This window comes from Anopheles moucheti, chromosome 3, assembly GCF_943734755.1.
Source record: "Anopheles moucheti chromosome 3, idAnoMoucSN_F20_07, whole genome shotgun sequence".
In the NCBI taxonomy this organism is placed as follows: Eukaryota; Metazoa; Arthropoda; class Insecta; order Diptera; family Culicidae; genus Anopheles; species Anopheles moucheti.
The window spans coordinates 76,713,591-76,727,352 of record NC_069141.1 but is presented as its reverse complement, the minus strand read 5'-3'; the positions used below and the strand labels follow the sequence as shown (position 1 = coordinate 76,727,352).

General features: G+C 50.0%; 2 protein-coding genes across 2 annotated transcripts; both read right to left on the bottom strand.

The window, feature by feature from the left end:
• Nucleotides 1-533: 533 nt before the first annotated feature.
• LOC128303014 (glutamyl aminopeptidase-like) lies at nucleotides 534-3,536 on the bottom strand. The gene is made up of 6 exons (XM_053039866.1): nucleotides 3,073-3,536; nucleotides 2,342-2,996; nucleotides 2,024-2,262; nucleotides 1,119-1,955; nucleotides 825-947; nucleotides 534-756 (listed from the first exon to the last, which is right to left on the bottom strand). Exons 1-6 carry the CDS (start codon nucleotides 3,534-3,536, stop codon nucleotides 534-536), a joined length of 2,541 nt encoding a protein of 846 aa, XP_052895826.1.
• Nucleotides 3,537-3,776: 240 nt separating this feature from the next.
• LOC128303012 (uncharacterized) lies at nucleotides 3,777-12,233 on the bottom strand. Its single transcript, XM_053039865.1, has 12 exons — nucleotides 11,662-12,233; nucleotides 11,126-11,575; nucleotides 10,495-10,835; nucleotides 9,113-10,434; nucleotides 8,589-9,034; nucleotides 7,299-8,042; nucleotides 6,724-7,225; nucleotides 6,408-6,646; nucleotides 5,703-6,351; nucleotides 5,150-5,640; nucleotides 4,983-5,061; nucleotides 3,777-3,815 (listed from the first exon to the last, which is right to left on the bottom strand). Exons 1-12 carry the CDS (start codon nucleotides 12,231-12,233, stop codon nucleotides 3,777-3,779), a joined length of 5,874 nt encoding a protein of 1,957 aa, XP_052895825.1.
• Nucleotides 12,234-13,762: the final 1,529 nt, after the last annotated feature.

Genomic DNA, 13,762 nt, shown 5'->3' with positions numbered 1-13,762 from the left:
AACGGAATACACTTTCACTAGTAAAAGAAATAAAATGTACTCACGTGTTTTGGATAAAAATCCGATTTAAATATTTTTTAACCTAACTAACCTAATTAACCTAATTAACCTAACTTTAACAAATGTTCGTATCTATTCGGCGTCCTATCTATTCGGCGTATGAATCAAGAAAGAGACCCGAGTGTGTCCTGCCGCTTCCGTTGTTAGCTGCCACTATAACGCTCCTATACTGTACAGGTTATACCAGTGGTAACGCTATAGGGCAGCTTCGGATATCTTATACCACATTATTATATGTTATAATATTTAATATGATCAACGGCTTTTTCTAATGTGAACTACTCTGCAAGACAGTTCTGCAACCTAACAACAGAGGGCGCCACTGTAAATTGCACTTTCGAATTCAAACGGCGAAGCTGTCAGACCATAACTTACATTTTTTCATTCAATAATTTACAAGAAAGACAAATTTGCTGCATAAAATTACTTTTTTATTTTATCTTCGAACGTTCAATGGTATGATTAACGTGGAATCAAGCCTTTCGCAGCGAGAACCGTGAAAGAGCATCCGTCAGGGGTTGAACGTTCCGATCTCTCCATCTACGATTGATCATCAGCTGCTGCTCGATCTCCGGTACAACCCACGAGAAGTACGTCGATGCAACAGAGATTAACAACATTTCTTCTGACGGTTCCATTGCAAAGCGGGCAATAGCGATTAGAGTCTTGCAAATGGTGTTTGGATCGGTAGATTGTCTGTAAGAAACTTTTGCATTAGCGTGCTGTTCATTCAACACGGTGAGCCGGCAGAAGAGAATACGTACCGACCGCGAAGTGAAAGTTCCGATCCGATTGATGCCAGCAGAACGCGAGGCGACACCTTGGAACCGACGATTAAACGATGTAACTCTTTGGGACGGACGGAATCGCTGAGCTGAAACAGAAAGCTTGCGTACGATCCGGTGGCCGTGATCGCAGTTCCCAAACAGCCAATGTTATCCTTCAACCGGTGGAACATTGTGGACGCTTGTTGGAGGAACGCTTGTCGATCCTGGGCATTGCTTTGCTGTAAGCCGTAACACAGCAAAGCACTTTCGGTCGCACCGTTACGAGTTGACGCTCTGTACGCGGTATGTTGTAGAATAGCTTTGGATGCTTTTTGGCATGACTCACTAGCACCACAGGCTAATTCTATCGCAATTGACCGTAACTCGTCGATCGAATCGGATCCATTCAAGGGAGCCGAGGGGTGTAGATCGTGTCTGGATAGCAACGGAGCTACGATCGTCTCGACGAACGATTGTAACAATCGCGATGTCTTCACATCGGCACGCAACATTGACTGCATGTAGCGTACATTTTCCCTTACAACGGACCACGGTAAGATGTCAGCTTCATCGCGCAAGTAGCTCAAAAGCTGCAACACTGTACTGAAGTTGCCTCCACGGTTGAGCGTTAGTTGTAAAGTGTCATCAATTAAACGGGCACGTGCTGTAGGATCAATTGCAGTATGATTATTGGAGAGTTGATCGATAATTCCTCGCAGCAGGGAACCATCGTACTCCACACGGTACAGTCCAGTGGATTGAGGATTAAACACCACCACATCACCGGCGGATGTTTGAATCGTGTGCGACACCTCTGACACGTTCGGCGCCATCCAGAAGGCTGGCAATTTTTCGTAGGTTGTGTTGTTTGCCGTTGCGAAAGATATCGGTATCCACCAGGAGCCGTTGGCTGTGGGCCTGTACGCAGGATCTGACAGATAGCGCTGCTGGGTGAAGAAGTACTGGTTTCCTTCACGTCGCACACGCACCACAGGGTAACCGGCCTGATGGCTCCAGGTACGAAATACTTCATGCATCGTCAGATGCTTAGGTAGAGCCTCTTCCTTCCTGGCAGCCAGCTCGAGACTTTCGAACAGATCGTACTCCGTTACGATGCCCTGCTTTTTACTAGAATTATGCAAAAGATACCGCAATCAGGTGGGCGTTTCGGTGGTTAGATGTGAAAGGAGACGTACTTTCGCTGGATGTAGCCCCGAATTCCGCGCCGAAAAATACGTTCCCCCAGTGCATAGTTCATCATGCGAATAACGCAGCCCGCCTTAGAGTACACGACGGAAGAATACATGCCTACAATGTCGTTACGCGTCTCCACGTAGCGGGTCATTTGCTGAACGGAGGCAAAACTGTCCAAGTAAAATGTCAGCTGCAACGATTCGGTAAGGAATCGTTTGCGAAAGTTATGCTCCGGGTGGCTCTGTGGATGGTATAAAGCCGACACGTTACTATCCGACACACTCACCACGAGCTTCCGCAGTGCAAGCGCTACTACTTACGATCGATCCCAAGTAGTACGAGTAGAAGTGGGCGAAACCTTCCGCAAGCCACAGATAGCTCCACCGGGCGGGCGTGAGAAGGTTGCCAAAAATTTGATGTGTGTACTCGTGGGCGATAATGTGTGCCACAGCCCGCTTCTGCTTCACACCATCGGTCTGGGGGTTAACGTATAACGCGTTTCCTCTGTACGTTACCAGTCCCCAGTTTTCCATCGCTTCCGGCAGTAAGTTAAACTGCGGTACGACAATGTTGTCGATTTTGGGTAAGCCGTACGGTTGGGCAAAGTATTGCCTCATCGCACGGAGGAACCGTACCGAGGCGTCCACCGAGTAGGACAGCAAATGGCTCGACGAAGGGTTGGCCCATGTGGTGACAGTTACCGTGGGCCATTCGGTCAACACTTTACTCTCGCTAACATAGTCCGAAACGAACCACGCCACAAGGTACGTCGACATCCGGGGTGTTGTGGTGAAGCTGTACAGCCTGTTGCCATTCGGCAGAGGCAGGACGGTACGAGCAGGTGTATTGGAGCGTACGTGGTACGTCCGTCCACAGCTGACGTGCAGATCAAATGTGGCCTTCAGATTTGGCTCATCAAAGCACGGAAAGGCGGACCTTGCGTTGATTGGTGAAAAGTGTGTCACTCCGATGTACCTTAAGCGTGGAAGATAACTCACTGATAAGATGTCTGCTTTGCCAACAGCAGCGGGGTTCGGTTGTGTTTTCTTACCGCACGGCATCGTTCCCGGTTTGGTACGATACTTTGTAGAAGCCAGTCAAATCGAAACGATCGACACTGTTGGTGAAATCGATCTCGAGCGTGTATGTCCCGTGCCTGGAGTATAGTAATGTTGCTGCTTCGATCACCAAGAACTCCCGCAGGTTGTCCAGCTTGAAGTTCTTTATTTGAACCTGCCGTCCGTCCTGGTCACGTAGCTGGATCTGCGAAATGTTATTCCGTGTACTGTGCAGCACTAGCTGCGTGGTCGGATGCAATATCACGACACTGATCTGTACATTTCCAGTGTAGTTGAATATGTTCTGATCGATGGCAGTGTCCACACGAAGGATGTAGTGCATTGGTATGGTGCCGTTCGGCAAACGAAAGTTCTCATCCGCAGCACCGTGCACGGCACAGAATCCCAACACTAGGAAGACACTGTAGATAACACCTCGAGATGCGGCCATCTCCATGACATTCACCGGACTTGACTTGACACGTTCTGCTCAACGTTGCGCTAAAGGTTCTTCACTATTTATAGAAAGTTCTTCTAGGTTTAATGATTGATGAGCTTTAAAATTTATTGCCGACAATGTTAAAGGTGAAACAAAAAGGGTGTTGTCGTTCAATTCCACACCGCTGTGATACATTGTACTTGCAACAAACAAACGCATGCGTACAGTTTTCCATCATTTATTCGTGAATGCATAGGCTTAATGTTTCAGCAATGAATTCTTGAAGAGTTGCACCAACTGTAACGAGAAAGAGATAAGACAAAACATTCGTCACTAAGCTGGGATGGAGCTTTCAAACAGCTGATCGAGTTATCGATCTCAGTTATCGTGCCGGACACGTAATACAGAATGGATGCTTATCTTAAATATTTCCTACAAGCCATAAACTTATCTTCGTGCCAATTTGTACAATTTTAATGATTTTTGTGCTATGATTTATGATCCTAACTGGAGGGAGAAGTGTTACTTTCTTGGGTTTCTTGGGTTTTATACGTTGTAGAGTCGGAGCGAGTCAATCGGTGGCACCGTAACATGACGATAAGTCCCAACTCATACCCCAACACAGGTCCTGGAATCCTGGAACTTTCTAAGGCACGCGTCGAATTCCAACTTAGCTAAGTGAACTTAAAACTCGAGCCTTATGAAATCCTTACTAGAGCCCTGGACGACAAGGTAAGATATTGTCAAAATTAGGATGACAATATGATCAGTTACCAGTCGTAGGTCCTCACGTGATGGACTCAGAATTTTAAGGAGTTATTAAAGATCAGACTGTATAGAGACTGTATTAACAAACGATATTATGCTAGTGACTTAACATTACCGAAGTAATAAGCGAATTGTACAGAAATTTAAACTGTCCCGAGGCTGTTGGAATCGGAACTTCTAGCATCGTCTATCACAAGAACAAAATAAAAGTAAGCTAGAGCGCAGCTACTATCAGGGATATTATGGTGTTGCAGAGAGACTACAAGATAGATCTCTCTAGATCACCTCTCTACAAGATATGCTTCAAAATCAACTTGTCTTAATGTTTGTCTCTCCGTAGTGGGAAATACACCACTGATGAGATTTTCCCCACTTAGTAAATCTTAGTAAATAAAGTAAAGAGATTGGATGAGGTAGCAGCAGCTCCAATGTTGCCATTAACCAAAAGGTCACACACAATCTCGACCACAAATTTTGCATTTATAAGAATAAAAATTATAAGGAGTTCCAGCATCGAAAATAACATTAATGTGGAGATACGTTTAACCTTCTCTTTACTTCTCCTTAGTGATACTTTTATCACTGAGAGTTAAGTACATCTTGAAAAGTATTATATTGAAATACCCTAATGCTTAAGCTGGGATAATAGGTCTCTGATGAACAGAGTTATAAGATCCTTAGGTAGTTTATCCTTACCTCGTCATACTTTGGAACATCAGCCTTCCGTTGGTTAATGTCAGCCATAATATTAAGGAACGCCGGGTCGATGCCGATGCTGAAATTGTGTATCACAAACAAACAGGGTACAAATTGAGCTTCGATTCACAAGATGATGTTCCAGCGAGATGTTCTAGCTTACATACCTCTGAATAATTTGCAGTGCATTGCGAGCCAGCCACCGATCGAACGCTTCATACCCAATGGCGGAGTGACGGTATACTGCCCTCAGAATGAATTCCCACTCGCCCGGATTTTCATTGGTGAAGACTGAATCAAGCAACTCGTCCAAAAACTCTGCACTCTCCGCACAAGCCAACGTTTCTATAATGTTTAACCGTTCGCCAACATCGCTAACCGTCTGCAGGCGTAGCCACACGGTCTCTAGCTGGGACGGGCTGGCGATGGATGCACCACCACAGTAAACACTATCCCGAATATACGAAGGCAACGGTACCGATCCACTCAAATCGTTCAACATCCGCGATAACGCTTCCGTGCGACACTCGATCGATCCCGCTCGACAACTCCACTCTATGACGGAACGGCGCAGCTGTTCTGTTTCGTGAGGATCAGCCGGGGATGCATCGAAGCCGACCACACTGAAGACATTCGCTGTAAGCAGGGCTACGACACGCTGTGGAAGAATGTTTATAATTCATTATTGAAGCACACTCTCTAATACATGGCGTAACTTACAGAGAACGCATCGTAAGCTGAGCTGTCCACAATCAAAGCATTGCGCAACACACCAAGATTATCGTTGGCGAATAGCACAGTCCACGGTATAACATCCGTCTCGCCAGTAGCGTACATCAGCAAGCTGTGCACAATGTTGGCTCCGACCCGCTCGCTGTAGTACAGCTTGAAGCAATCGTCCAACAACTGTCCCCGGGAGATAGGTGAAACGAGCGATGGGTCAGCATGGAGCTGCGTGATCAAACGCATCCAGAGATCCTCGCCGTAGTTGACGCGATAGTAGCCGGTTTGCTCGGGGTTCACCAAAAGGAACTCTCCGTCCAGCAAGTTGTCCACTTGCAGCGAAACCTGTGATGTTCCCTGGGGCATCCAGAACTGTTGCGTTGCACCGGAGCTGGTGCCGTACGCGATCGGGACCCACCACGTCCGATTGCTGGCGACGATCGACGAACTGGGATACAGGAAGTGTTCCTGCAGGAAGATCAGCTCACCGGCTTGGTGCATTACCGTCACCAAAGGATAGCCAGATTGATAGATCCAGGGTCTCATGACCGTGGCTACGTCGAGACTGAGCGGTAGTGTAGCATCCTCCGCCACCGCTTGCTGCAGACTTGCGAACAGATCGTCCGGTGTAACCGAACGGCCTTTGCTGGGAAAGAAAGCAACTCATTAGCAATAGACAGGTAGCGGGCTGGGTCAACATACTTAGTGCTGATGTAGCGACGCATTCCCTTCAGGAACGTTAGCTCACCGAGAGCGTAGTGGAACATCCGGAAAACACTGCCCCCTTTCTGGTAGGCAATGATGTCAAACAACCGCGCAATGTCGGCCGGTTTTTCCACATCGAACGAAATGGGCCTCACGCCGATGTCACAGTCCAGCAGCAGTGCCGTTTGTAGCGCCTCGATGGTGAACTTCTCCTTAAACCTAATGTTTGGCTCCACCTGCGTGCGGGAAAGGATCACGTATTACACCAGGAGTTTGCCACCATTGTCCGGGGGGTTTCAAAAAGTGCTATTACCATGCTGCTGAGATAGTACTCGTAAAAGGTGGCAAAGCCTTCGCTCAGCGACAAATCCGACCACCAGTGGGGCGTCAGCAGATTGCCCAAGAACTGATGCACAAACTCGTGCACTACCGTGGCGATGACGTTCTCTTTATCGCGGTTCGTACCCGTCAGCTCATCGTACAGCAGATACCGCTCCTCGTAGATGACTAAGCCCCAGTTTTCCATCGCAGCAAAGTAAAAGTCCGGCACGGCCAGCTGGTCCAGCTTGGGCAAATCGTACGTCTGGTTAAAGTACTGTTCGACCACCCGTATAACGACGCCCCCAATGTCCAGCCCGTACGTTTGCGCCCGATCCGTCACCGTGGGCGGTGCAATCAGCTCCATGCTGATGCTCGACGGTGGTCCCTTCAACGACAGCCGGCTGCTGGCAAAGTCGTCCGTAATGGCGAACGCCACGAGGTACGTCGGCATGCTCGGTGTCGTTTGGAAGAGCGTTCGCTTCAGTCCATTCCCTCTACGATGTAACAAAAAAACGTGTGATACATAAGGACTTCTGATAAGCGAATCTACTGGGAGAATCTACTTACACGATGGTGACTGACTTTGCTGGCATGTTTGAGTACACCTTCATTCCAACACCACTGCTGATGGTTATGGTGAAGGTCGCCCGTATGCCTGGCTCATCAAAGCACGGAAAAGCAGTACGTGCATCGACCGGCTGGAACTGCGTGACGGCGGCATAACGCACCGCGTTACCATCGTTGTACGACGTCCAGTAAAATCCACCCACATCACTGCGAAGCGTACTTTCGAACACGATCGTCAGCTGATAAACGCCCGGCAGCAACTCCACGGCCAGGCCGATCGTGAGCGTTTCCAGGGCGGGATCCTCCACGGTGCTGCCGATCGGCACATTCAGCTGGTTGGAATTCCTAACCTCAACACTCACCAGCCGACTGCGCAACGTGTGCAGCACAATGGATTGCGTAGGCTGCAGCACGCGCACCCTTATCGCGACCGTCCCGGTATAGCTGAAGTCCTGCGAGTGGATGTTGGTGCTCAGCTCTAGCGTGTAACTTTCCGGGATGGTCCCATTCGGTAGCCGGTACGGGGAAGATTCCCTCGTACTGCGCACCCGGAACTGTTCCTGCTTGATCGAGTGCAGCTGGTTTCGGTCGAAGCGTCGCGGTTGTAACAAGTGATGATCGATCGACTCCGTTGGTGTGGCCTGTGCCGCCCACAGACTGGCCGGAATGAGGGCACACACAAACAGCAAGGATAGTGCGGTCGATACCCTGTTGTTGGACACCATTGCAGCTTCGTCTGAATATCTTCACAACAGTAATCCCGCCCTAGTGGCAGTAATCCTGCGAACTGATTCGTCTTTCCGCGGTGCAATGTTGTTTTATGTGGGAATATGACAATCACTACCAGATTAAGTCATCGAACGGTTCAACGATCATCTAATCAGTAAGGTGTGATGTGTGTAGTACGCACCCCTCGAGGGGACTATAAATTGAAACCCCGGTTTATCAGCTCCGCACCAAGTGCGAAACAATACAAACCGATTACGGCATTGTGATCGATACCGTGATGATGACCGTCAGATGCGAAATCACCTTATAACGCGGACTTTCACGCAAGCGCCACAAGCGTTGGGACACAATGAATGACGAAATCGAAACCCCAATTGATATTACATTCGTTTGTTTTTTTCTTTTTATTCTATCCCTGATATCATATCAATAATCGTACTCTAATCATCCGACGGCCGGAACTTGTGTAATGTGTCGCTGAATTCTGGAATTCTGGCAAAACAATAGCCCTCCCCCGTCCTTGTGCCGCACCCAATGAATCATCCGAGTGATTATCCAAGCAGATGCACCGTGATCGAGACCAAGAGTGCGGCTATGGACAGACCAACCGTTGCTGCTCCACCGTCATCTTCCGTTGTCGTTTGTACGGTTGTGGTCGTTACGGTGGTGGGTGCAGTAGTAGTTTCCGGTGCAACGGTGGTAGTAATCTCGGGGGCAACAGTGGTAGTAGTTCCAGGTGCAGCAGTGACAGTTGTTCCAGGTGCAGCAGTGGTAGTAGTTCCTGGTCCAGCAGTGGTAGTAGTTCCAGGTGCAGCAGTCGACGTAGTCGTTACCGGTGCCTCGGTCGTAGTAGTCTGGATCTCCGCCGCAAACTCGGTGAAGAAGTTGGACAACATCAAACCCTCGAAGCCATTCACCCAGTCCAAGTTAGTTTGGACCGTGTTGCGCAGGTTGGTCGCAGTGTTACTACTAACCCTAGCACCCAGCGCGGTGATGAGAGCATTAAGCTGAGATAAATAAGAAATGGTTATGATTAGTCTCACATATTCTTGAGCGTTACATCGCACCTGCTTGGGATATCTTACCTTGTTCAATTCCTCCACGTTGTTGGTGCGCGAAGCAATGGCAGATAAGGCCGAGTTGAGCGTGGATGTCGACAGCGTACTAACAAACTCATTCACCATGCTCGGATCCATCAGGAACTCGATCAGCGCATCGACACCGGTACGGCTGCCAGAGTAGACCGCCTGCACCACACGGCTGCGTTCGTCCGCACGGTAGTTGATCTCCACATTGCCGAGGGCCGTAGTTAGCAACGATGTCAGGAACTCCTTGTTGTACGAGCATCCCAGCGAATCGATCAGCATCGTGCGTTCGGCAAGATTTTTCGAGTCCATCATCTTCCGGTACAGGTACTGGAACTCGGTCACACCAGCCTCGCGCATACCGTAGCAGTAGGTCACGGTGGCAATGTCCGGATGGACGGCGTTCACTCCCATGCTCGTGGCTTCCGCCGTCAGTAGTGCGGCCGTCTTCTGCAGACAGTCGATATAGCCGATCGTGCAAGCCCAGGTTGAGATCGTCTGCACGAGGTACTTGTGCAGGAGCGTGTCGGTCGGCGATACTGCGTTGATCGTTAACGTACCGTACACATTTTCGATCAATGCGTCCACAAACACCAAGAAATCATGGTATCCCTCCGTGCCGCGCAGACGGCTGTTGAAGTAGGTCAGGGCAACGTTTGCTGCCGTCCATGGGGCGTACTCGCGTTCATTGCGCAGGTACGTCATCAGCCGCAAAGCCACACGCATGTCAAGCCGACCCGATCGTGCCAGCCAGTAAGCATCGTCGATAAGTTGCGCCCGGTTCAACCGATGCACAGCGGCCCAGTTCTCGATCAGCGCGTCAGTGATAAGCTCCCAGTTGCGATCATCGTAGTTGACGCGATAGTATCCGACCTGCTGCTTGTTGAAGATGATCCACTCACTAGCGGGCACGGTCGTCCCAAACCGGGCAGCCTTCGTCGCAAGCCACTGGAAGTCGTCGAACTCGTTGAAGTCCGCCCGAGCCTGCTGCACGTAGTTGTACGGGATCATCCAGATGTTGCTGTTCGGCACTTTGCGATCGGAGTAGAACCGCTCCTGCGAGATGATGACGTCGCCCGTGTCGTACGATCGACGCACGTTTAGCACCGGATAGCCGGCCTCATTGGTCCAGGTGCGCATGATCTGTGCCACGGTTACATCGCCCGGCAGCACACCCTTACCCTCGATCGCGCTCTGCAGTCCGTCGTACAGCTGCTCATCGAACGCCACACTCAAGGCACGATCGGTAAGGTACGCCTTCAATCCTGCCCTCCAGTTATCATCACCAAGTACGTTTCGCATCATGTTCAACACACTGCCAGCTGGAAAGGGGACGTAAAGTTAGGGCTCTCGTATAGGCCTCTACAGTGAAGCGAGCTTACATTTCGGGTAGGCGACACGATCGAACAGTGACGAAATTTCGCCCGGTGTGGCGGCATTCCAGTTCATCGGGCGGGTTGACGCCTGGCCGTCGGGGACCATGGCGGCCTGGATGACCTGCACGTTGAACAGCTCCCAGTACTCCTGGTCCGGGTAGGCCAGATGCAGCGCATAGTACTCGTAGAGCGTGGCGAAACCTTCATTCAGCCAGATGTATTCCCACCATTCGGGGGTCACCAGATCGCCGAACCACTGATGTGCGTACTCGTGCGCAATCGTGCTCGCGACGTTCGTCTTCGTGCGATAAGTCGAAACAGCCTCGTTGAACAATAGTGCCTGCTCTCTGCAATATAATAAAATCCAATCCCCCAAACGATAGCGGTGGATGGTAAAGATATTGGACAGCATTATATATGGGGGTTTTGCAGTCGTTCGCCATCTTCTAATCGCCTTTATCGCTGAATTGCCCCCTCGCCGTTTTATGATGCCACCCCGATCGATTGAGCCCTGCGTCAGTGCACCATTGGATGTGCGCGCAGTTGTTGCGGTAGGGGATCAATTGAAGGGCCGGCAAACGTCGGAGGTGCGTGTTGGATAACACACCCCTCCTGCATACCACCCGCACACACTTACCTGTACGTTACCAGGCCCCAGTTTTCCATCGCACCGGCGGCAAAGTCGGGCACCGCTATTTGGTCCATCTTCGGCATGTACGTGCTGTACGGGATGCCCAGATGGTCGTCCAGCGCTTGCAGTATCTTAACGCCCGCTTGCAGTGCGAACAGCGCCTCCGAGAAGGCATTCGGGCGCACGTAGACACGCTGCGTGCCGCTGATGCGATACTGGAAGTCCGACACGACGAACGCCAGCAGGTAGGTCGACATGGCGGGCGTCGTTTGGAACATCGTCGTACGCATGCCGTCCGGGTTGCTCAGGACACCCTTTTGCGGCATGTTCGATATGGCCGTGTAGGTTGGGCTGTGCGTGATCGACACGTCGAACGTTGCCTTGAGTGCGGGCTCATCGTAGCACGGGAATGCCATGCGGGCGCTGGTTGACTCGAACTGGGTCGTCGCTAAATATCTGTTGGCAACCGAAAGGGAAGCGGATTGTTCACTCTGACCACACGCCATAAATATAACCTGGAATGGAGCTGCGACTGTACCCACCTTCGGTCGCCATTATCCGCCACGTAAGAGGACACATAGAACCCGTCATCGTTGGTGGCGAGTCTTCCTTGAAACGTGACCTCCAGCAGATAGAGACCCGGTTGCAGGATGGTGGGACTCGTGAACGTGATATGCTCGAAGGTAGTGTCCGTGCTGAACTGTGCGTCACCGATCAGTGTCGGTGCGCCGGCCACACCATTCGGCAGGGACGAAACCGTCGCCGACGCGATCGCTAATCCACGGTTGTGCAACACCAGCTGGTTCGTCGCTTCCAGCACCTGCAGCTGGATGGCGACGGACCCATCGAACGTACGCACATTGCTGTGAATTTCCGTGCGCAGCTGCAGATTGTAATGGATCGGCACGGACGTTTTCGGCAAACGGTACCGCTCGTCTACGGGTTGCGCCGGCACTACACCGACAATATCGCCCGCAGCACTTGCCTCGCTAGCAGCGAGTTCCGGTTCGTCGACGTAGATGCCACTGCTCCTGAACGGAGGTCGTCGTTCGGCACGCGCGGAAAGGCAACACAGGCCAATCGACACCGCCAGTATCAACGCGGAACGCACCATGTTTCGGGGGTGCGGGGGAAGGATTCGCTCTCTATCTCACTGTGCAGCCGTGTGCTGTACCTATCCTGTGGCAGCCTTAGCGGTGCACTAGTCAGCACTTTTGCCAAACCAAATGCTTTAATACCCCGGGGCGCTTAAGGGGCACCACTCGACTCGGGCCAACTTCTCAATCGCTCTATCTTTTTATCTAGCATGGCTTTACGTTAATAACCACCGCCTGCATTCTATTGACACCAGCAGTAGGCAAGTATATCAGCCGAGTCCTAACGATAAGATAATCGCTGAATGGTTGTATTACTTTATTGCTGTTCTTCGAGCTAAGGAAACCTGCACATATCTGATCCTCATAAACTTAGAAATGCTTGATTTCCCGTTTTTTTTGGGTGCAACCATAAATTGAACGATGACTTATGACATGACTAAACTATACGCGTTTGTCTAAGCAATTCAATTTCTATTTTTATTTCATGCCATCAAGATGTGGATTTCTGTGGATTAAAGGTCACCAAGCCAGTAGATCTGCCAGGAATGGGATGATCTTTGCTACTGTTGTCCTTACCTTACCTCTGCTGGCATCGTTCCATGTTGCAGCAAACGGTGAAACGAACACCAGAAATAGTGTATTCGGCTTTCAATAAGTTCACAAATCATTTCCCAACATGTTTTCCCCGCCGACAGGGGCATCATCAATATTACACGGTGGATTAGATTAGATTGGTAATCTAATCGCTTCGTACAGAATGCGCGATACGCGGATTGAATGACTTCTGTAAGCGTAAATCGGCTATTGAGCTCTAATAGGCGTACCCTTGCGCGAAACAATGCCGTCTATGCCGGAACGAATGTAATCGATTACAATGCAGAATGCTGCTATCATTATCATCCACCATCTGACCGGCTCGGCGGAGGAAACGGATCAGGGGAAAAAGGCTTTATCATCCATCCTTCCATTCATGTGTTATGGATTTTCGCTGAGGTTTTCGGCTTCACATGACCATATGGACGCTCCTCGGCATTAACTAACTCTGTGCCATATCGACGAAGGTCCCTCCATATCCCGTATCTCAAAGTCACTAGGGAATTCAACACATTTCTCAAGCTCGGCAGTGCTCGATTACTGCTGCGACATATGCCAACCACCAAGGCCTTCATCACCATACAACCACTATAGGAATGCATCTAGAGCAGGTCACAAGTGAGGAATAGACCCAACACAAGAAGCTTTTCGTAACCTTGTTGTTATACAAAACTGCTGTTAATGCAATCAAATTCGAAGCGAGGGTTCAATCAACGTATTTGCTTGTCATCTTTTTATGATCCTAGCTACTTGAGAACCCTCCACCGCAGTCCGGTACGTTTAATACTAGAATAATCCAGTTTAAATCCCTTCTAGTTCTCTAAATCAGGGGTCTCCAAACTGCGGCCCACGAGAGCCTCAAGCCTCTGGGTTGAAGGTTAAGTGTAAATGACCCACAACTACGGTAGTTTTACTCAATGCGGTCCGTGGACTGAAAAGTTTCGAGGGCCCT

Excerpts from the sequence above, each read along its gene's own strand:
- LOC128303014 (XM_053039866.1), bottom strand. The coding sequence starts at position 3,536 with ATGGAGATGGCCGCATCTCGAGGTGTTATCTACAGTGTCTTCCTAGTG. Across the intron at positions 2,263-2,341 it reads CGTACTACTTGGGATCGATC|AGCCACCCGGAGCATAACTT; the intron begins GTAAGTAGTAGC and ends TACCATCCACAG. Across the intron at positions 1,956-2,023 it reads CGGGGCTACATCCAGCGAAA|TAAAAAGCAGGGCATCGTAA; the intron begins GTACGTCTCCTT and ends GCATAATTCTAG.
- LOC128303012 (XM_053039865.1), bottom strand. The coding sequence starts at position 12,233 with ATGGTGCGTTCCGCGTTGATACTGGCGGTGTCGATTGGCCTGTGTTGC. Across the intron at positions 11,576-11,661 it reads GCGGATAATGGCGACCGAAG|ATATTTAGCGACGACCCAGT; the intron begins GTGGGTACAGTC and ends GGTTGCCAACAG. Across the intron at positions 7,226-7,298 it reads GCAAAGTCAGTCACCATCGT|AGGGAATGGACTGAAGCGAA; the intron begins GTAAGTAGATTC and ends GTTACATCGTAG.